Source organism: Molossus molossus, unplaced genomic scaffold (assembly GCF_014108415.1).
Source record: "Molossus molossus isolate mMolMol1 unplaced genomic scaffold, mMolMol1.p scaffold_m16_p_5, whole genome shotgun sequence".
Classification (NCBI taxonomy): domain Eukaryota; kingdom Metazoa; phylum Chordata; class Mammalia; order Chiroptera; family Molossidae; genus Molossus; species Molossus molossus.
The window spans coordinates 37,584,503-37,607,742 of record NW_023425388.1 but is presented as its reverse complement, the minus strand read 5'-3'; the positions used below and the strand labels follow the sequence as shown (position 1 = coordinate 37,607,742).

The 23,240-nt window shown below is 39.8% G+C and overlaps 1 protein-coding gene across 9 annotated transcripts in view; it reads left to right on the top strand.

The window, feature by feature from the left end:
- The window catches only part of TNIK (TRAF2 and NCK interacting kinase), a 360,673-nt gene that overhangs the window by 310,922 nt on the left and 26,511 nt on the right, over positions 1-23,240 (top strand). For 5 of the 9 annotated variants that reach the window (XM_036242367.1, XM_036242361.1, XM_036242363.1 and 2 more), the window contains 4 exons: positions 1,517-1,614; positions 2,430-2,453; positions 7,951-8,135; positions 22,820-22,949. In XM_036242367.1, the coding sequence (XP_036098260.1) occupies positions 1,517-1,614; positions 2,430-2,453; positions 7,951-8,135; positions 22,820-22,949 (437 nt within the window). The remainder of the gene's footprint in view (positions 1-1,516; positions 1,615-2,429; positions 2,454-7,950; positions 8,136-22,819; positions 22,950-23,240) is intronic. The other 4 variants (XM_036242368.1, XM_036242362.1, XM_036242364.1 and 1 more) reach the window with 1 other exon arrangement.

The following is a 23,240-nucleotide window of genomic DNA, read 5'->3' as shown; positions in this document are numbered from 1 at the left end:
ATTAATGTAGAATATATATGTATATTTGAGAAGAAATAGAATTTTGACTTAAAAATACTTTTAACACTTCTTGTTATTCCTATTAGAGAGGTAAAAATTAGCCTCTGACCATTTCATTCAAGTCATTCATTAGTCAGTTTTCCTTACTGAGGAAGCTTGTGAAAAACATTAATATGTCCAGCTAATTATACACTACAACACATTGTTTCTAAATCATCTAAATTCACACTTTCTGAATAACCTTCAGAAGATAATTTTGCTTCCAAGTAATAAAGACCAAGACTTTTTGAAGTGCAATTTGATAAATATTAACATACTTTTCTTAGCCTTTTCACTAGACACAGTCATAATTTACCTTCTAAATCTTTCCAAGGTTTTAAATAAATAAAGTCACTACATGTCCATTTGAAAAGGTTGACATCTGACATGTGACACTTCTGTTCCTGACCTGACACGTGGACTGGCCTGTGGCTGCCCCGTATGCATTCTTCTAACGTCAGCAGCACGGCCCACAGCTATGTATACTTTTGTTGACTTGATCCAAATATAAATTTACTTAATTTCAAAAACTGCCATTTCCTTACCATTTTCTATTAGTAACTTAATATCCTTAGTAAGAGTAAATGCTAAAGAAAATTCTCAAATCTGGTTCAGGTTTAATTCTTACCTTCTTTCCTTCGGCCCCTAGTTCTTCTGCATCAAAAGCACTCTTGTATCCCTGGTATGTCCCTGCCCTGGAAAACCACTTTAAAACAAAAGCATTGCTCCCACCCTAGATTGCTTTTTCTCTTCCTATAAGCTCATAAACTGAAGGGATGCTCTGTACTGTGTAGCTGTCGGGGAGCCCTCCCCAACCCGTGCCCTGTACCTCTGGACTGGAGTCCTTTCCCTTGATCACAGCTCTCCTTCCTGCCCCCACCTCATTCTTTCTCCTCAAAGGACCCAGACAGCTCCCTCCACCCATCCATTCAACAACCATTCCACCAGTTAAAATGGATTTTTAATTTTTTCCCCACAAAATTCCAGCCTATCCTGATGGGTAAGTAATAAAAGAAGAAACCAAACATTGAATCTTAAGACGAGGACTTTGAGAAATCAGACAGAATCTCAGCTCTGTCCATAACTGCAGTGTGACCTTAGGCCAGAGTGTTCTCTCTCTATGTTCAATTGTAAAACAGGAAAATGTGCCACATCATTGGTTTGGAGCAAAGATTAACATAAAAAGCATTTAGCATTAAGCTTGGCACACAATTAATGCTCAGTAAATGGTGGTGGTGGTTATGCATGCTAGTTTTTTATTATTACTACTAACTTCCAGGTTATAAGCCTAAGTGTGTTTGCCTGATTTGGTTTGCCTAACATTTACTGGTTTTTTTCATGGATTTGCTTCAGGATGTACCTACGTGAATGGGTGAGCTGAGTAATCCTGCAGGATGACTCGCCAGAGAACTCCTGAACTCCATCCAGCACTTTCTGACAGTTGTTATCTTTCTTGGCCCTCTGTTTGTTTCTCCAGCCAACAGCAAGTCGGAAGGATCACCTGTGCTCCCCCATGAGCCTTCCAAGGTGAAGCCAGAAGAATCCAGGGACATTACTCGGTCTAGTCGACCAGCTGTGAGTGCTTTTCTCTCAAAGAGTGTTAAACTTTTAATTTACCAGAGAACCCACAGGATAAAGTAGCTGGGGATATGCTCATGATGATGAAACAAAAATTGAGATTAATAAGAAGTGTCAGAAGGAAGACATACCTGCTGAGGAAAGAACTGAACCAATCTTGGATTGCTTCTGCCTTTAGGGATTTGGTGATCGTTAGCAAATACCTCATATCATTCATTCCATAATTTCTACTCAGCAGCTTTGCCCAAAAGATGTTGAAACTAGCAGTTAAGGAGACTTGGGCACTTTCTATGGGTTTCTTTTTGTCAGTTCTGCCCTTTCTCCCATTTTACTTTCCATATGAATTAATATTACAATTTTTCTACTGCCTTTCATGCCTATCGGGCTATACTTTCGGACCCAAAACCTGATAAGCATGGTCCGACAGGGGACCTGCTAACCTGAATTCTAGCGGCATTGCTGTGACACAACAGACCCCGAGCCTTAAAGCAAGAAAGAGAGCATGGAGGCTGAAATTTGAACATTAGAAATTAAATTGTGATGAGTTACTATCGATTTAAATTTTCTGAGAATCTGTTCTATGAAATAAGTGTGAAGCCTTTTGGGTTTATTGAGCTGATTACATTTTAAGTAAGGAGTACAGTGCAAGTAATAATGCAGGGGATTCGCACTATTCCGAGCTGAGGTTCTGTTTGCCTTTTTGCATCTATCGGCCGTGTACTAACAACTCCTGTTTTGTGTCTAACCTACTGCCTTTTTTCTGGCTTGTCCTTTCCTGTGGATTCTTCTGGATTGGGTTCCCCTTATCTCAGAGCTATAAGAAAGCTATAGATGAGGTTAGTATTACCTTTCCTTGGTCACGTTTTCACAAAATGTAAATATAAAACTGATTTTCTGATGCTGCCATTGAGAAAAGGGCCCACTGGATCACAGATTTCAAGTTCACTCATTGGAGTGATCTGCTGGGGGGAGGTCCCCTCCAGTAGAAGCTGCCTAAGACCTTCATACATCATCATGAAGCTCCAGAGACCTTTCTTCTAAGTCAAAATGTCACTTCTCCAATGTTCCAGTCTGGCTAAGCATTAGTGCTTTGTTATGAGCAGAGTTTCTCATTCTAGTATCTTCCAATAGCAACCCTGAGCTTTCAGCCTGTGCTCATCAGCCTTGCTTGGGTGCGGCGGGGAGAGGGAGGTTACTACAAGGAAGAGAGACATCACTCTGGGGCACTCGGAATTTATGGTGTGTGATTTGTGAACAAGGAGTTACTGGGTATTGTTAGATTAATTCTTTGGGACATTAACTGCAGTATCAACAGCAACATCAGCTTTAGTTAATGAACACTGGCAAGTTAAGTGACTTTATTTCCTTATTCATAGAGACACTTTTCCATTAGAACAATATATGGCTTTGTCGATCTTAGGTAGCTTGCTAAGAAGGATGACTGCCTCACTGCTGTTTATCAGACCTGCGTGAATACAGCAGAGTGGAGCTGTTGTTTTTAAGAGAGGCCTTGCAAAGAGTCCTGCCTGCATGGACTCTGCACACTACCATGTGGCCTTCAGGCTGTAGCTCTGCTGAGCACCACTTTGTGACATCATATGAAAGAAGCACTGGCTCTTAGTCAGCAAGCTGCCTTCCAGTTCTGGCTCCCCCAACACATAACTGGCTGGGATCAGTCTGATAACCTCTCTGGGCCACAGTTTTCTCATCTGTAAAATGGGGATAAAAATACCTGCCGTGCCTCTCTGACGTGATTGTTTAGGATCACTCAAGATCATGTATGCGAGAGCATTTTATGAAGTAGGAAGTGCTACATAAAGCCAAAGGGTGTCCTCACATTAGGGTTTGGGCTAGAGGCATGGGCTGTTTTGGCAGGTGGGAGAAGCATGTTTCTATGAAAAGCCTCACTTTTTCAGCATTATGACTGCCTCACCACTCTTGGTGATTTAGAAAGTAATTTTCATGGTTAAAAGATAATTGCTTATAAAAAAGGATGAGACTCTGCATGTCTACACGATGTGGATGGCACTTAGAGTGGGCAGAGGGGAAGGTTTTCCATTGCTCCGTGCCGCAGCCTTGCTCCTTCCCCTCATAATAGTGAGAAGGACAGAGGTTATCACAATTTGTATTAATTTGTCTCTCAAAGAACTGGAGAAAGAGAATCATGTTCTGATGCTCTGGCTACCAATAAAATGGGTGTGTGTGTGGGTGTGTGTGTGTGTGTGCGTGTGCGCGCGCGCGCACAACTCAAGGGAAACCTCATGAGTCCAGAAACTGGCACGGAGGTGGCTGTCATGAGGGAAAGGTTTCTCATGGACTTCATCAGGTTCATCCAGGATATTTTAGGCTTTTAAAAATTGCTTCATTTTGGTATACTCTAGCACATGGACAGAGATGAGAGGGGACAACAGAGGTATATGTAATTGTAAGTAATTGGCTGGGCAGTAGGAGCTGTTTACCAACATCTCTAAGGCCATGTGTGGTTTAAAAAAAAAAAATCCTCCACGTAATCCTGATGACTGTACCGTCTGAGTACCACTGATCTGAACTGAACCACTAAAAAATACGGGATTACTTGGTTCTGCCTGACTCGGTGGTTCTCAATCAGGGGTGACTCCTGCCCTTCCTCCCTCCACTGAGGTAACATGTGGCAAAGTCTGGAGGTAGTTTTGGTTGTCACGACACGGAAGTGAGAGAAGGGCTATTGGCATCTTGTGAGCAGAGCAGAGATGCTACTACACACCCCACGGGAGAACAACCCCAGCGGGGAGTCATCCAGACCCAAATGTCAGTAGCGCCACAGTTGAGAAACCGGGAATTAAACCTTCCTCCCATCTCCTTTCCTAGATTTTGATATGGCTTCTCTCTCCAGTGACTGAGTTGTCATTTAGATAACCCAGGATTGAAAGGAAGAGTCTTAAAACTCTTGGAAAACTTGTTGCTTATTGGTTTGATTTTTCATAAAAATCCATCTGGGGGAGTTGATATTAATTTGGCATTCCTTTCTCATGCAATATGAGATTGCGCAATATGGTCTGTGATTATTTCACACAACCGTTGAAAATAATATTCTTTTTACTTGAGCAAAATGAAATATATGGCATGAGGATTATGCACAAACACCCGCTTTCCCACTGGTTTTCATTAGTATGTAGGAGTCTGGAAAATTCCAGAGCTCATCCAGTTTGGACAAAACTTTAATAATAACTAGATGAGGATACTGAAGTTAAGTGACTTCCCCTATGGTATATCTTTAGAGTTTCTAAAAAAGCTAAAAATAATAATAATGTTTAAAGAAAAGACCAGGTTTAAAATCTTTAACTCTTATTTTAATAGTTCAAAACACTGAAATAAATTTGAGTAAACTGTATTATTTCTTAAAAGAGCATTCTTTTAGGTAAGGTATTCATAATTGTCAGATTGAGTAAGTTGTTTTGAATGAATTATATCAAGTTGATCCTAAAAAGTGTTACGTTAAGGAGAATGTTAGGTAAGGTCCTCTTCACATTTACTCTGTAATGGGAAGATCTTACCATATTGCCATACATCATTTATAGTTACACATTCTCAGATATTTTCATGCTAAATAGCACTTTTTCTCTTTTTTAATATTTTTTAGCTCCAGGGTTGAGACAGCCAAGCAATAAATTACCACAAAAACTCATTATATGGAGAAAATTGGTATTGTCAGAAAATAAAATGTATGAAAATGGATCTGAACCCAGTGGAGTCATTGTTAGATTGTGTCTGTTTCCTATAACTCTGCTATTGTAAGTTTTCCAGAGTAAATGAATAAGAAACAAAACTTCAGCTACACACACAGACTATTGGCAATGGAAGATTTTTTTTTTTTTTTTTACTGGGGTTATTACTTTTGAATTACTCATTATTGTTACCTAGGGATTTTCATATATGTCTCACCCTCCAGGCTGTCACCAATTAAACTTAAAAGGAATTTGCAATTATTTTTAATGTTTCAGTAAAGATAGCTTTTTAATAATGCAGAAACAAAAAAATCTAATTAAAGGCAAAATTACGAAGTAGGTCAGAACTTTAAAGTGTTCCTAAATACAGTGTTTGGAAAAGTTGAGGTCATGTTAACGAGTGAGGGTTTCTTTAAATCATTGGCTTTGGACCAGCTAAATATTTCTCTTTTTTTAATCTCCTTTGTCTTATTTTAAAATATCAGAGATGGGAAAACCAGTCCATGGAGAAAATGTATTATTAATTTAAGTAAATGATAGCTAATATTATTATATTTTACTCAGAATTATTAATAGTAGAAATAAACTATTTAAACCATATTCTCTCTTTAAATCATAATAAAATGTATTTTTAATAATCAGTAACATTTTAAATGCTAGTTATATTGTTTGATGAGACTTAACATAATCCTAACATACTAAAGACAAAATACAAAATAAATGTATCCAATTTGCTATAATTTTCGTGGTTTGGAGGATTAAAATGTTCTTTTCATTAATCGCCTTAACAAACATCTAGACTGTATTTCCCCAGTGCGCTCAAATATAACATACCCTTCACTTTGTTCTTAATTTGATCAAGATAAACAGTTGTCAAGAGGAAATTGAAGTAAAAAAGCTGAAATTTGAATATTTGCTTTTCCTATTTTGGCCCTTGCCAAGGAAACCAGAAATAAATTTGCATGAAATTCTGTGTGGTAATTTTTTTTCTTTTTAAATGATATACACTATCTTTAAACACTTGTTTAATATGTATCAATTGTTTTCATTTTTTTTAATGGGGCAAAGATACTCACTGAGACCGAGGTCATGTGTATATGCACCTACCTGTGCACATGTGTAAAAGCCCAGAGCGCATGTTTGGGTGAAAAATGCACAATTTGAATTTTCAAAAGCTTCTCTTTTCCAAGGATTCCAATTCAAATGACTTTAGAACAAATTTTAAAGTCATTATTGCTTTCCCTTTGGTTGCTATGAAATTAGAGATAACTCCACTTAACACCTTGATCTTCCTAAATTCTAAACCAAATAAAATACCTGAAGTGTTTCCTTTTCCAGTCTTAACCAATGCCTCCCAGGTAGGCCACAGTGAGGAAACACGACGGTCTGTTGGCTTCTGAAAATAAAATTTTAATTATATGCATTTACCATATATTTTTTTCTAACCAATTAAGATAGATCAGAAGAATTAGACAAATACATTTTGGGGTTGAAATAAAGAGAGAATATGGCCATAAGAAGTCTGGGATTTAGTATCTTTGAATGAGTTTCTTTCTCCCTAATGCCCTGTCTCTCACGGAATATTCTGATTCCCACTTGGGTCACTAATATAGGGAGAAATGGTAAGACTGATGTCAAATTGCTTTTTCCTCATTTGCATGCTGCGTGCCATGGGCAGTGTAACCCATGCAAATTAGAGCGGCCATGCTCTTGCAGACCTGCTTCCCTCTGCACTGCTCTGAAAGCATGTACAGTACAAGGTGGTCAGACATTCAGCACACTGCCTGCAACGTGCCTGGTGATTAAATGCCACATCATCACATCCATCAGGCTACAGATTTCATCATACTCATGGAAAACTGAAAAATTATCTCTTCCTTTTGGTGTTTGCACATTCATTTCAGTAATCCTCACCAGAGTTTCTGCCAGGTGAATGAAATTTAAACCGAAAGAAAATGAAACACCTATAATTCTGGAAGAGAACCCCCCCCCCCCCCCCCATCCTCCACCCCTTGATTAACTCAGCTCTGTGGCTATAAATTTCAGTGGCATTGGGCTTTGGGTTGGTTGGGCCATTATTTGACATGGTGGCTCTGCTCTCCAGGGAATGATGACACACCAAATGATTCATTGTTGTAGCTGGAATCTTGGGAATTGCTCTGTTCTGTGACTGATGCTAGATTTTGGTACATTAGCAATCATAAGAGGGGAAAGGCCTTGACTGGGGCTTGGGCAGGAGTCCCACCATGGGGAACAATTTCTAATCCCATGCATTTGCCCATTGACCTGAGGGTGACCAACTTCACCTTCCCAAAACAAAATGAGAAGCCAATGTTTGTATATGTGTGTCCACACACAACACATATACACATATATACACATGTGTATTCAGAACTGAACAGTCTCAGTCTAGCAATTGGTTTTGAACAAAGTTTAAATTGATTTCATCTTTTCTAGTTTCTATACGCTACAAACATTGTTTTCTTAGTTCCATGCAGTAACTATGTTTGTAACAATTCTAGATAGAGCTTTATTTCTTGTTGCTTATGCTAGAGTACTGATTTGCTGAGAGATGTCACTTTGGTCATATCTACAATTCATACATGCTGAACAAACTTTCCTTTTGTAGGACTTAACGGCATTAGCCAAAGAATTACGAGAACTCCGGATTGAAGAAACAAACCGCCCACTGAAGAAAGTGACTGATTACTCCTCCTCCAGTGAGGAGTCGGAAAGTAGTGATGAAGAAGAGGAAGATGGAGAGAGCGAGACCCATGATGGGACAGTGGCGGTCAGCGACATACCCAGACTGATGTAAGAGCACAGCTTTTTAAATTTAGGCCGGGGGCATAGGTCTCCAAAACAAAAGAACAAGAAATATGAATTAAATATAAGACTGTTTATGAGTTTCTGGCAAGATCAGCTGACTTTTGGGATTTGAATTTTTACTAGACCATGCATAGTTCTGTGACTATCAGTCTTCAAAGGCATGGTTGCTTCGAGTACACAGTGTTTCTAGGACTGCACATGCTTTATCCAAATACTTTTGCTGGATTGTCTCTTTGGTGATGCTTTCTTGGTCCGTGTCATTTTCAGGGCAAATGATATTGACAGGCAGACTGTTGACACATACCTGTCCCCCTGGAACTGAAAGAGTGAAATTATGGGCAATGACATTTCAGGGTTAAAATTAACAACCTGAGACATACTCCATCACCACCATCACCAGTAAATAAGGAGGAATACACATGGAGTGTGGGTAACATCCCAAAAAAGAATAAGGAGTCAGATAATCCTGAAGGAAATTTCTTTTCTTTTTTTTTTTTTTATATTTTTTTATTAATTTATTTTTTGTTACAGATGTCTCTCCTTTTTTCCCCATTGACACCCTCCTCCCCATCCCCTCCACCACATACCCAGCTTTGTTGTTCATGTCCATCGGTTATGCGTACATGCATATACGTTCTATGGTTTATCTCTTCCCTCCCCCCACCACCCCCTCTTCTGAGGGTTGTCAGTCTGTACCCTACTTCCACATCTCTGGGTCTACCCAATTCCTCAGACTGTTATGTTCATTATATTCCACAAATAAGTGAGATCATGTGATATTTGTCTTTCTCTGCTTGGCTTGTTTCGCTTAGGATAATACTTTCCAGGTCCCTCCATGTCGTCTCAAAGGATAAAAGATCTTTCTTTCTTACAGCTGCTTGTACTCCATTGTGTATATGTACCACTGCTTTTTTATCCACTCATCTATTGATGGACACTTGGGCTGTTGCCAGATCTTAGCTATTGTAAATAGTGCTGCTATGAACATGGCGGTACATATATTCTTTCTGATTGGTGTTTCAGGGTTCTTAGGGTATATTCCTAGAAGTGGGATCACTGGGTCAAATGGCAATTCAATTTTTAATTTTTTGAGGTAACACCATATTGTTTCCCATAGTGGCTGCACCAGTCTACATTCCCACCAGCAGTGTACTAGAGTACCCTTTTCTCCACACCCTCGCCAACACTTGTTGTTTGATAATTTGTTGATGGCAGCTATTCTGAGAGGTGTGAGGTGATACCTCATAGTTGTTTTATTTTGCATCTCTCTGATGATTAGTGATGTTGAGCATTTCTTCATATGTCTCTTGGCCATTTGTATGTCCTGTTTGGAGAGGTGTCTATTCAGGTCCTCTGCCCATTTTTTTATTGGGTTTTTTGTCTTCCTTTTGTTGAGTTGTATGAGTACTCTATATATTTTGGAAATTAACCCATTATCTGATATATCATTAGTAATTATGCTCTCCCATAGAGTGGGTTGCCTTTCCATTTTGGTGATTATTTCTTTTGCTGTGCAGAAGCTTTTTAGTTTGATGTAGTCCCATGTGTTCATTTTCTCCTTTGTTTCTGTTGCCTTAGGTATAGTATCAGTGAAAATTCTGCTGCATATGATGTCTGAAATTTTGTTGCCTACATTTGTTGCCTAGGATTTCTATGGATTCATGAGTCACATTTAAGTCTTTTATCTATTTTGAGGTTGTTCTTGTGTATGGTGTAAGTTGACGGTCTAGTTTCATTTTTTTGCATGTAGCTGTCCATTTGTCCCAACACCATTTATTAAAGAGGCTGTCTTTACTCCATTGTATGCTCTTACCTCCTTTGTCAAATATTAACTGAGCATAATGTCTTGGGTCCATTTCTGGGTTCTCTGTTCTGTTCCACTGGTCTGTATGCCTGTTCTTGTGCCAGTACCAGGCTGTTTTGATTACAGTAGCTTTGTAGTATAACCTGATATTTGGTATTGTGATCCCAACTACTTTGTCCTTCTTTTTCAAGATTGCTGTGACTATTCAGGGTCTTTTTTGGTACCATATGAACTTTCAAAGTATTTGTTCTAGCTCTGTGAAATATGTTGTTGGTATTTTGATGGGGATTGCATTGAATCTATAGATTGCTTTGGGTAATATGGACATTTTAATGATGTTAATTATTCCAATCCATGAACAAGGTATGTGCATCCACGTTTTTATATCTTCCTCTATTTCTTTTTACAATGTCCTGTAGTATTCTTCCTGAAGGAAATTTCTGAGTGATTGACTTTAATCTATCTCTCATGATTCTCTATTTAATCTTCTTTATTCTCTCTTGTATTTGATCTTTTTTGTGGCCTGTGACTTTGCCACATACATTCCATCAGTCTTTTTGCAGTCTTCTTTTTGCATATTTATATCTGTATTTATACCTACCTATAATTCCCTTAGTACTTATGCCCTTTACTTCTTTTTTTTTTTTTAAGTGGAGGGGAGCTCACTCTTTCTTTTTATCATCAGACTAGTTCCTATGAGAGAATCCCTCCTCTTTCCTATTTGCTTCCCCAGTTCCAACAGACATTCATACAACCTCACTCACAGACACCTCTCATCTCCCCAGAGAAACATAGGAGCTGTTGCTCTTGTTTACTGTAACTTGGATAGAGTGATGCTGATTTTTCCAACTTTACTCCTCATTCACCTCCAATTCTTTGGTTCAGCTACTACTATTAATCATCACACCACACTCACTCCCTGTGGAGAAGGTGCCATTTCAGGCCATAGATTACAGTCCTCTCCAGCAGAGATTGGAGACACAGGGCTGGCCAGGCTGCAGGGAATGTCATTCATTTAATTAACAATCATTGCATACACACAATTCTGAGAGGCAAAGCCAATTACCATAACTGAAAATTCATTCTTGTTATTTTATCGTTGATTACCCAGTTATTAATAGCCATAAATATGCTAAAATATGACATTTTGAAACAAATTTTATTGAGTTGCTTTTTTAACAGCAAGTAAAATTGTTTAAGAGGCAAAATCACTAATCCAGAACACCTCTGCAAAATATGCTGGTCCTCTCAGTTTTTGTCTTGACTCAGCGTTGGTTAATTCTTCTAACAGATGTTTTTAATTTCCTTTAAACACTGAGTGTGCATCTGTAAGGATGAAGGTAGATGATAAATTTGAAAGGTTGGTAAAACTTTCACTATGTGTTACACACCATACTGAGGGCTGGGTGTTGTCCCATGAACCAAAAGTTTTCCAGTTCAATTCCCAGTCAGGGCACATGCCTGGGTTGTGGGCTTGATCCCCAGTAGGGGGCATGCAAGAAGCAGCTGATCCATGTCTCACTTTCACATCAATGTTTCTCCCTTTCTCCCTTCCTCTCTCTCTAAAAATCAATTTAAAAGAATATTTATTTTTTAAAAAGCGCATACCTGAATTCCGCCTTCCAAAAGTGTATATTCTAGTTGGAAAGAGACAAAACTATACGTAGAAAATTTCAGAGTAAAATAAATATTTGATAGAATAACCAAAGACAGCCTTGGAAGGGATATTAAAGCACCTTTGGTTTGTAAGCCTCTGGTCCTATTTTGCAAGGCTGTTAACAGTGTCACCTCCTACCTGTAAAGGTAAATTCATCTCTTCCCCTACTACAGAAATACCCACCTTTCTAAAATTGCCTGAGTAGACCATGCTGCACTTCTGCTCTGCTGTCTGGCTTTCTCCTGTCCCTTTAGAAATGACCTACGCACGGCCCAGCCAACACAAGTTGGGCCCGTCCCCTCTGTACTGCCACTGTATCTCGAGTGTATTCCTGTAGTTTCACATAGTGCTTCAAATTGGGATGTTTATTACATGGTGCCTCCCTCTCTGGGCTGTGAGACCCCCGAGCATGAGGACGGATCTCTCTACTCTTAACACCTTGCATGGCATCTGGAATAGAGTTGGTCTTCAGTGACTGGTTTACATTTAATTCCGCTAAACTGAAATTGCAAGTCCAGTTGAAAGGGTCGATAGCCTAGTCCAGAGGAAAGACAAGTACATATATAACTGTCATCAAGACAGAAAAGAACATGGAAAAATATTAGAATTAGGGATGGCAGTTGACGTGAAGGCCCAAAGGATTGAGTTTGGTTTATGTAGGGTGTCTGAAGGGGGAAGTCTGGGCTGATGAGGCCAGAACAAGAAGTGTGCACTGATCGTGTAGCTCCTGGGGAACGTTGAAGGTGTTCTGAGTGACATGATGGGGGCTATGTTTGAGAGACATCATTTCAGCAAGATGATCTGGAAAGAAAACAGGCTATAAACAGGTTAAACAATTCAGGGGATCTATTGCTATAAACCTGAGAAATCATATGGACTACAGTCGTCCCTCGCCACCTCGCGCTTTGACTTTCGCATCTTCACTCCATCGCCGTTTTATAGTATTTGGAAAAACAGGGACAGAGTGAAGCCACAAAAGTCAAAGCGCAAAGTGGCCAGCGACGACTGTGTATAAATCAAGAATCCTACTTCGGCCCTGGCCAGTTTGGCTTAGTGGTTAGAGCTCGGTCTGCGGTCCTGAGAGACCCGGGTTTGGTTCCCGCTAAGGGCACGTACCTCGGTTGCAGTTTGTCCCCGGCCCTGGTTGGTCGTGCGGGTGGCAGCCACTTGATGTGTTGATGTTTCTCTCTCTCTCTCTTCTTCTCTCTCCCTCCCACTCTATCTGAACAAAATATGGAAAAAAATGTCCTCGGGTGAGGATTAAAAAAAAAAGAATCCTACTTCACAGACATTCATTTATCGTGGTCAAGTCTGGAACTGATTAACCACGATAGACAAGGGCCGACTGTATCCTTGAATGCTTAGGGTGGAAGCAAAACCTGACGTGGCTTTTGAAGAATTAGTAAATTTTAGACAGTTTGAAATGATCTTCCACAGAGAATATTTAAATTATTTCATTGTAAACAAGACATACGCAGAGAAGAAGCAGGGTATAAATGTGTATATATATTCCAATTTGGTAAATATACACATATTTTGTGAGTATAAAATATATACATTCTATTCTGCTACAGCATCATAGTTGTATGTCTAAGAAACGTCAAATGTTAAAAAATACATTATAAAACAATTGTTTCTTTAGGAATAGGGTATTTTAGAATTAGAGTGCTTCTTGTATACATTCTTACCACTTTCATTTTCTATGCGCTATATAGTTTTAGAACAAAAATAAAAATATACTGCAACACAGGTCACTACCATAAAGTGTATGCAGAACAGCTTCTCAGAAAGGGAGCCCAGCTTTGAGACAAGCAGCTGCAGGTCCTGTTGTGCAAAGCAACACCTTTTTCTGTGTGCAGTGCCGGTTTCATATTTGTAGCATCAGGCATAACCTATAAGAGTACACATAACTAAGATTATATTCCCCAACTAATCGACTGCACTATTTTCCAGTGGCTCATGCATAGAAATAGAACAAAATTATAATAGGGATCACCTCTAGATTATAAACTCTGAGGGCCTTTTATTTTATGAGTGTATCCCCAATTGTATGATGAGCATGTGCTATTCTTATCATCGGGAAACACTAAAAAGCTTTATAGCATAGGAGAATGGAAGGAAAGGCATGTATGCTGACTTGCATCATATCAAGTAAGTCAGAGGCATCCTTTGTATCAGAACAGTACATGCGAGGCACGGGCTAGATCAGTAGAGACATCTGCTGTACTATAGTGGCTGAATTTTATACAGCCTCTCAAAAAGCACTCTGGAGAATGAAAGCCACATAGCTTTGTGTTCCCTCCCTTCTATTCTCACTAGAAAGCCATGGTCCTGACCCCATGGTCCATCTGGGCAATGGTAATGCTCCCTGGGCCTGATAATTCGTCTGCTCTGTCATCCATTGTTCAGCTCTGGTCCTGCCCGTGTGTGGAAGCGGGGTCGGGTCATGCTGTTTCCCTACTGCCTTACAACTCTTTCTGTCTCTGGGGCCCATGATTGCCCCAGCATAAGCTCATTACTCCTTACAAATGCCCTGTGTTATGTTTTTTGGTTGTTTTTTTTTTAATCCTCACCCGAGGACATTCTTCCATATTTTGTTCAGATAGAGTGGGAGGGGGAGAGAAAGAGAGAAACATCGACGTGAAAGGGACACATCGACTGGCCGCCACCCGCACGACCCAACCAGGGCCAGGAACAAACCACAACCGAGGCATATGCCCCTAGCAGGAACTGAACCCGGGTCTCTCTGGATCGCAGGCTGACGCTCCAACCGCTGAGCCAAACCGGCCAGGGCCTGTGTTATGTTTTAATGCTCTTCAGGATGCTAACCTCTTTAGTTTCAGAAACTGTGTTTCCTTCAGCTTTCATATTTACCAAGGGCCTTTCATGTAGCAGGTGTTCAATAAATGTGTATTGAATTGAATTAAATCAATACCTGCAGGAACACTGTTGACAAATCCTATTAGAGGAAATTGTTCCAAATCTGTGGCCTAATTACAGTAAATTTCCTATAGTTTTCTTCTAATCTGTGTGTTTCGTTTTTTACAGTCTTTGCAGGAATTTGGACAACCAGTGTTTTCTACCCAGACTGTATATCAGAAAAATAATTTTTTGCAACAGAGGATTATTTAACTATAAAATATTATATTGTTTTAGCCTTAGTTATTGAAATCATTGCCTTTTTAAAACTCTTTTATTATTAATAAGTATTTTCCCAAAAGTTTTAGATTTACAGAAAAGTTAAGCAAATAGTAGAGCTCCCATGTTACTCCCCCAACCCCCTGCACAGTTTTTCCTGTTATTAGCATAAAACATTTCTGCAGTACATGTGTTATAATTAATGAATCAATATTGATACAATAACTGAAGTCCATAGTTTATTCAGATTTTTTTACTTTTTACCAAATAACCGTTTTCTGTTCCAGAATCCCATCGAGGATACCACACTTCCCTTAGTTGTTTAGTTGGCATGTCTCCTGAGACTGCTCTTGGCTGTGAAATTTCTCAGACTCCCCTTGTTAGTGACGAACTTGGCAGTTTTGTGGAGGACTGATGAGTCATGTTAGACAATGCCCCTCTATTGGAATTAGTCTGATGATGTTCCCGTGATTAGACTAAGGCTATGGTTTGGGGGAGGAAGATAACAGAGGTACTGTGTCATTTTTATCACATCATATCAAGGGTACATACTGTCAACATGACTGTGTCTATTGGCGTTGACCTAGGTCGTGACTGAGGTAATGATCCTCCAGGTTTCCCTCTGTACGGTGACTTTCCTTCCTCCCCACACTGTGCTCTTTGGAAGGAAGCCACTGTGCACAGCTGCACTGAAGGAGCAGTGTGCTGCCCTCTTGTAGGGCGGAACATCCGCCGTAATAGATTTTGAATTCTTCTGCACAGGAGATTGGTATCCTCCTCTCCATTCATTAATTTATTTAATCATTTATGTCAGTATAGACTCATGGATATTTATTTTATACTTTGGATTATGAGTCAATCCTTCTCTGTTTGGTGGCTCAAATTGTCCCAGCTTTGACCATTGGAAGCTCTTGTGTCCCTTTGACTGACATCCCCCATCAAGCCCTTTCTTAGTTTCTGACACTATAAGATTCTCCAGGCTCCTCTTGTATGTTTCCTGTTCCAGTTCTGATTTCAAGTATTTCTCCTAGGAGTCCTGCTTTCTTTTATTAAAGAATGATATTAGAAACCAAGATTTAGGCACTAGGTGTGCTCACTGCTGCTGGGGTATCACTTATTTTAAGTCCTCTCAACTGACAAAGCAAGGAAACATATGTATGTATATTAACCCATGTATGTACACACACCTATAAATATTTCTATATACTGTCATGCGCTGTTTAACAATGGGGAAATGCATCATTAAGTGATTTGTTATGTGAACTTCATACCGTGCACTTACCCAAAAGTAGGAATAGCCTACTGCACACCTAGGCTTCATGGCATAACCTGTTGCTGTAGGCACAAAGCTGTACAGCATGTTACTGTACCAAACAACACAAGGCCAAATCAAGTACAAGAGAAAATGATGCAATCAAAAGAAGTGTGAGGCTCTTACCAGCATAACTCGGCATACTATTTTACAGCAAACTTTTCCTTTTTATAAATAAAAAGAATACACTCTACAATAGTGATTTAAAAAATTATGTTGTGAATACATGAACCAGTAACAATTATTTTTATCATTATCAAGTATTATGTACCACACACAATTGTATTTGCTATACTTTTTTAAAATTATTTTTTATTGATTTTTAGAGAGAGGGGAAGAGAAAGAGAAACATCAATCGATTGCCTCCTGCATGTGCCCCAAGCAGGGAATTGAGCCTGCAGCCTGGGTATTTGCCCCAACCAGGGATCAAACCTGCCACCTTTTGGTACACAGGACAATACTCCAACCAACTGAGCCACACAGACCAGGGCTGTGCTATACTTTCAAATGTCTGGCAGTGCAGTAGGTTTCCTTACACCAGCATCACCACAAACATATGAGGAATATGTTATTGCAACAACATTACAGTGGCTATGACGTCACCAGGTGATAGGATTTTTTCAGTGCATTATAATCTTGTGGAACCACCATGGTATATGTGGTCCACTGTTGACCAAAATGTCATTCATTATGCAGTGCATGACTATATATGTATAGCCATCTTCATCTGTATTAAGCTATGACTTTATCCTGATATATCCAACTCTGATCATTATACCATGAATCATCCTATCTCCCTCCCTTTCCTTATCTGTAAATTCCAACGGTGAGAAACCTGATTTTCACAATAGCCAACTATTTACTTAATTCTTCACTTCCAGTATATACATAGAGCGGTATCAGAACGGTTAACCTGTACCCCATGGGGAAAACTTTATCAGATGAATGGCTCAGTTCATGTCCAAAGATACTAACATCTTTCCCCATCTCCCCTCATTAAGATTTTTTAATGCATTTATAATACAGTTGAAGTCTCTTGGCACAGTGTACATTCTTTCCTGGAACCCTCCAACCTCCTAAATAACTTTTTAATTTGCATACATTAAGAGTCACTTTTTATGCTATATATTTCTATGACTTAAATTAACAGATTTTTTTGTTATCCTGCAATACTAACCTAATTATAACACATTTGTTTTGGCACATTCTATATAAAAAAGTAAACTCAATGCCAAAGTTACTTTAAAAAATTTTTAAAGACAAAACTCAGTATTTGTTGCTCAGGACATTTTAAACCTGCTAATAGCTATCCTTATAAGCTACTGCATATCAGTTCATAGAAGACCTATATTTTGACAATAAATGAAGTCTTTATAGCATCATTAAACAAAACCTTTGGCACAAGACCTTCAGTTATTTATTAAAAATCCACTAAATCTACCTGCATGCCAGACACAATGCTTGGCACTGAAGATACCAACGTTGATGAGATCTGATCATTGCAGGACTGTGTACTGAGTGGATTGCTAGAGATGTACGGGGTAATGTGGAAGCAGAATAAAGAGTCACCTAAACCATCGTGGTGGGGCTGGCCTGGGGTTGGGATTCTGAACTGCAGTTTAAAAAATGAGTTACCTAAGAAGAGGCAGAGAATATAAATGAATCTTGCAAATGAGAAGATAGAGTCACCCAAGGTAGTATGATGGGTGGAAGAAGCTACTAGAAATCACATGTTGTTAGAGTTAGAAAGGGAAGGCAAGTGTTGGTGGAAAATGAAGGCTAGAAAGATAGGCAAGGACAAGGTAATGGAGAGCCTGTAAGCCACAGGAAGAAATTTGACATTTATCCTGTGGTTAATGGGGAGCTACTGAAGGTTGAAAGCAGAAAAGTGACACAGTCAGACTTGTAGTTTGGAGAGCTCACTTTGGCGGCTGTGAGGAGTGGGTATGAGGGAACAGGGCTGGAGATGGAGTGACCATCAAGAAGACTGTTGTTCGGATAACAGAGGAAGCAGACCTAAGTGGGACAGTCAGAGAAAGGATAGAAAATATTTGAGGCACGTTTAGGAGGTAGAGTTGGCAGGAACTAAAATGAATGTGAGAGGGTAGATGAGAGTCCAGGACGACTATGGAGTGTCTATGTCTAGCGTGGATGACCAGGTGGCACTGACTGAGGTCAGTTATGCAGGAGGAAGCATCAGTTTAGGAGTCAAGAAGACAGTTTGAGTCTGCAGCACGTTGAGTCGGACAAACCTGTGGACACCCAGTTGGAAATGTCCAACAGGAAGTTGAATAAGCGAGTTTCTGAGTAACAAGATTAGACGTATTATTTTAGGATCATTTCACACATGGGTGATGGTTATAAGTGGTTGTAGATAAGAGCACTCCCAAAGGTTATGCAGAGTGAAGCAGAATCCTGGGTACCAGGACCTCATGAAGGAATCAGACAGGAAACAAAGAGCAAAAAGAAAACCAGGAATAAGTTGCCTCAAGAGCTAGAGGAGAGAGAAGGATGGAGTGGGTGACTAGGGGCCACAGACTCAGGCAAGAGGCCAAACACTGTAAGTATCAAAGAGTAATCATTGGATTTGCGAGCTAAGAAACGACTTAACAAGTTTCATTGAAGTCAAATATAGGAAGCAACTGAGGACTAAATCACAGTTTGCAAGAACTTTAAGAAAAGAGAGAAATTTAAATGTAGACAGTAAATGCAGGTTATGGTCAAGGAAAATATTTTAATGAAATGAGAGGAAAGACCTTATCATGTTTATTGATCAGAAGAAAGAGCCAATACAAGGGAGGGATTGTGAAAACACAGAAAGGAGAAGACGAAAGAATTTCCAATTAACATTGTTCTTCTGCTCTATTTAGCTGCTCTATTTAGCGTTGTCACTAAATTAGAAATGCTGTATCACTAAATACTTATTTTTTCTTTTGCCTATCATTTTATGTACCTTGTTAGTCTCTCAACCTCCATTAGATTATAATCCTGTAGAAGTTGAAGATGATGTCTTACTTTTAAAATATTTTTTTCTCGCCCTGGCCGGTTTGGCTCAGCGGTTAGAGCGTCGGCCTGCGGTCCTGAGAGACCCAGGTTCGGTTCCCGCTAAGGGCACGTACCTCGGTTGCAGTTTGTCCCCGGCCCTGGTCAGTTGTGCGGGTGGCAGCCACTCGATGTGTTCCTTTCACGTCGATGTTTCTCTCTCTCTCTGTTCCTCTCTCTCCCTACCACTCTACCTGAACAAAAAATGGAAAAATGTCCTCGGGTGAAGATAAAAAATAAAATAAAATAAAATAAAATATTTTTTCTCGCATCTAGCACAATGTATATCCCATAATAAACTTTTAATAAGTATCTAAATGAATGAATGAACTTCTAAGGAGTTGATAAAGATTGACATGTCAGAGTGCTGAGCTCTGAGTCATATGAGAAACGTACAGGGACAGAGGGGTTAAAGGACATCCAGGGAAAGTTGTCTCTCGAAAGGCGGGAGAGCAAGAAGGCAGAGGGGAGTGATCAATGACAGATACAGCAAGACGTCCTCTTCCATGGTTTAAAAATGGTCTGCAGTCCTTGAAAAATGAACTGTGGACTGCATTTGCTTTTAAAAAGAAATGTGGGCTGTGTCCACGAATCTCTCTTTTTTCTTTGCTTAATTCCTTACAACAGTATGCTGATTGACAGAGGGCAGGGGGTGTAGGAGGAGGTAGAAGAGGGTAAAGGGTGATAAATGGTGATGGAAGGAGACCTGACTTTGGGTGGTAAACACACAATACAATATACAGATGAGGTATTGTAGAACTGTACAACTGAAACCTATATGAGTTTATCAACCAGTAAATTCAATACACACACACACTCTCTCTCTCTAAAAAAAAAAAAAAAAAATGGAGAAAAGTGATTTGGAACATGCAGAAATTTATGAGAATTTGTAACCAAAAGAAGCTGCTTTATATCAGACTACATGATAACAGAAAAGTTAATGGTGGGGGCAGTTAATATGAGACACAGAGAATGAGCATATATATATAAAAGATTCACAATGCAGTATACCAGTCCTACACAACAGAACAACCTTAAACTATCTAAGAGGAATTGCTTGCCATTTTAGAAAAAAAATGACTAAGGAAGAAATACAGATTATCTTTTACAAGAACTATTACTAGTACAAATAACTTTTAAAAAACAAAACTCAAAACAGCTCCCAACTGCTCACTACAAAAATTTATCATAGATGAAACAGTTCTGGATCATAAAATTGAAAATATAAAAATTGACCCAAGGAAAAAATAATCTCTGTAAAAAACTCAGCAAGAGGTAAAACTGGCCATGGCTAACACTATGCACTCACTCTAAAACCTGCTGTTGACTAAAAAGTGACAAAGCTTCTTCATAAAACGTACACTTTTAAAACTGATCCAGAAAAATTGGACTTGGTAGAAGTAGTGCCCACAGAAGCCTTTGATGGGTGATACGGACAAACAAAAACTAAATTGGTATATCAAATCTTTACTATAAAATTTACATAGAAAAGAATTCCAACCAGTAGTGATAATTTTAGTAAAATAACCATGAAAATGCAAAAATTGGGGAAGAGTTTTACCGAGATATGTGGAAAATTAACCAAGGAACTGCCTTAATGGAATTAGCTTTAGAAGCTACTTTTTACGAAAATTCATTCATATTGACATATTTCTGATTAAAATGTTTGGATAGAATCAGAACATCACCACTAAAAATAAGCGGAACCAAAATACCTTTGGTCTTTGAACTCCTGTGGGACTCTAATAGAGAGAGAACCCGACGGTACACAGGTGGCCACTGCCCCTCTCATGCTGGTGGTGGCAAACGACGCCCGAGTGATAGAGAAAGGCGACTCCTTTCCTGGAAGGCTTTGGCTCTTGATTAGTGCTTCATCTATTAATTTCTTTGTTTTACACTGTCTTGTCCCAAATAAGAATTTAAGGCAGCTAAAAGAAGAAAAAATACAAGGTACGACGTGAATCCATGAGTTAAGAAATCCTAGTTCTGAGAACGAGTCTGGCTTTCTGGTCCAGCGATCCGGCAGGAGTTCGTTGCAGCAGTTTCTTTTTCCATGTCTCTGTAATACTAGTAATGGCTCCTTTCTGGGGATGAAATGTTGAAAATGCTTGTTTGGAATTTCTTCCCAAACTTATCAGTTCTAATCCATATTTAGATCATTTCATTCATTGCTTCGGTTCAGTCATTTTGAAGTAAGTGTCTTGCTCTGCATTTTTTTTTTTTTTTTCCCCGTCTGGACTCATCTTTTCACCTTTCTGTTTGGGATAAAAATCTTTGACAGATGTCTTCTCTGTCCCAGAGATGTCCTAAGTGTGGGTGTTTCTTGCTTCTTGGATTGAATATTTCATCAAGTGTTTAGACTTTGAAAAGGTCCAAGAAACCAGAGATGTTTTTAAGTGATTTTAAGAAACAAAGAACAAAATGGTAAAATATGTCATTAATCCACCTAATGAGAGAAACAAACGTTGATACCTTTCCTGTAAACCCACATTAGCCCTGGGTGGTTTGGCTCAGCGGTTAGAACGTCAGCCTGCAGACCAGTGAATTGCAGGTTCAGTTCTGGTCCAGGGCACATACCTTGGTTGCAGTTCATACCCGCCCTGGTCAGGGTCCTACAGGAGGCAACCAGTCCAGGTGTCCCTCTCACGTCGATGTTTCTCTCTCTCTCGCCCTCCCACTCTGTCTGAAGATAAATGGAAAAATATCCTCGGGTGAGGATTAAAAAATAAACCCACTTTAAAAGAGAGCAGCTGAAGAAGTAGGATAGCAGTCAGCACAGCGTTGAAAACGGAAGCCCGCGGTTGAGCCGCAGCACCTGCTGGTGCTGTCTCCCTTGGTGCTATGGTCTGCGCAGCAGGACACACAGAAAACATCAGCCTCCGCTCTCAGGGCCAGCGCTGAGGTCCTGTTACCTTCTCCGTAATATCTCAACACGAGAGCAAGAAACACGCTGGAAACAAATATGCCACAGTGTAGGTGATTACAGAGGTTTGAGAAAGGACAGAATACTGTTCAAGTTCAACAGCCTCGTTGACGATGCCCTTAGTTGAAATTTCTTTTAACTAGTGTAAAACCCATTTTCAAACAGTTGATTGTGCACTTCTGCTCTGTGCTCAACTCTGTGCTGGGTATAGAGTGATGAGCAAAGAGACAAGGACTCTGTCTCATGAGCATATGTGCTGATGAGAGACAAGGAAAAGCTAAAAGACAGCCAAGATGATAAAGAATTACGTATTATGATAAGTATTTAGGAAACGTGGTAAAGAGAAAGAAGAGGATCTGGTGGGATAAGACAGATAGATGGTGAGAAAGGCTTCTCAGGCAAAGTATCCTTTAAGACGAAATCAGATGGATGAGAGGTAACCAGCCAAGAGCCAGGTGGGAGAAAGCTTTCCAGGCAGGGGAACAGCCTGTGCAAAAGCGCAGGTCAGGGTGCCTGCTGGCCACAGAAGGGGAGGGAGGGCTGGGAGATGGTGCAGAGCTAGGTGGACAGGTCGCGAGGGGATGCCCCTGAAGTTGGACACTGGTTCAGACGTCAGTGCAACATTAAAAATGACTGTGGAAGGTACTGAAGGCCAGTGGACTGGGTACTTAAAAATGGCTAAAACAGTAAATGTTCTGTTATGTATATCTTACCATAATAAAAAATAAATTAACATGGAGGAAACAGGCATTCCTTAAACACACATTACCATGAATATTCTTTTCCATCGCAGACCTACAGGAGCTCCCAGGGGCTCAGAGCAGTACAACGTGGGCATGGTGGGCACGCACGGGCTGGAGACCTCTCACGCGGACACGTTCAGCAGCAGTATTTCACGAGAAGGAACCTTGATGATAAGAGAGGTACGTCGGTATGAAAACTGTGTAGGGGAAGCGCATTTCTGAAGTGGTTTTTATATTAGCTCTTCACAGAGAATGCTTACGGTGTGTGTTTAAACATGGAGGGTGGGGAGTTTGCGCCTCTAAATGGTTGGGTGATTTTAATTGTCCACCACCTTCTTGCCTGCCTCCTTCTAAGCTTTTGTAGTGTGACTTAATTACATCAGTCCACATTTTTTAGTAGGAGCTGTGCAAATAGAAATACAGAATTTGAGCCTGAGGATATAAAACTGGCAAACCAGGTGTTTCGTACCA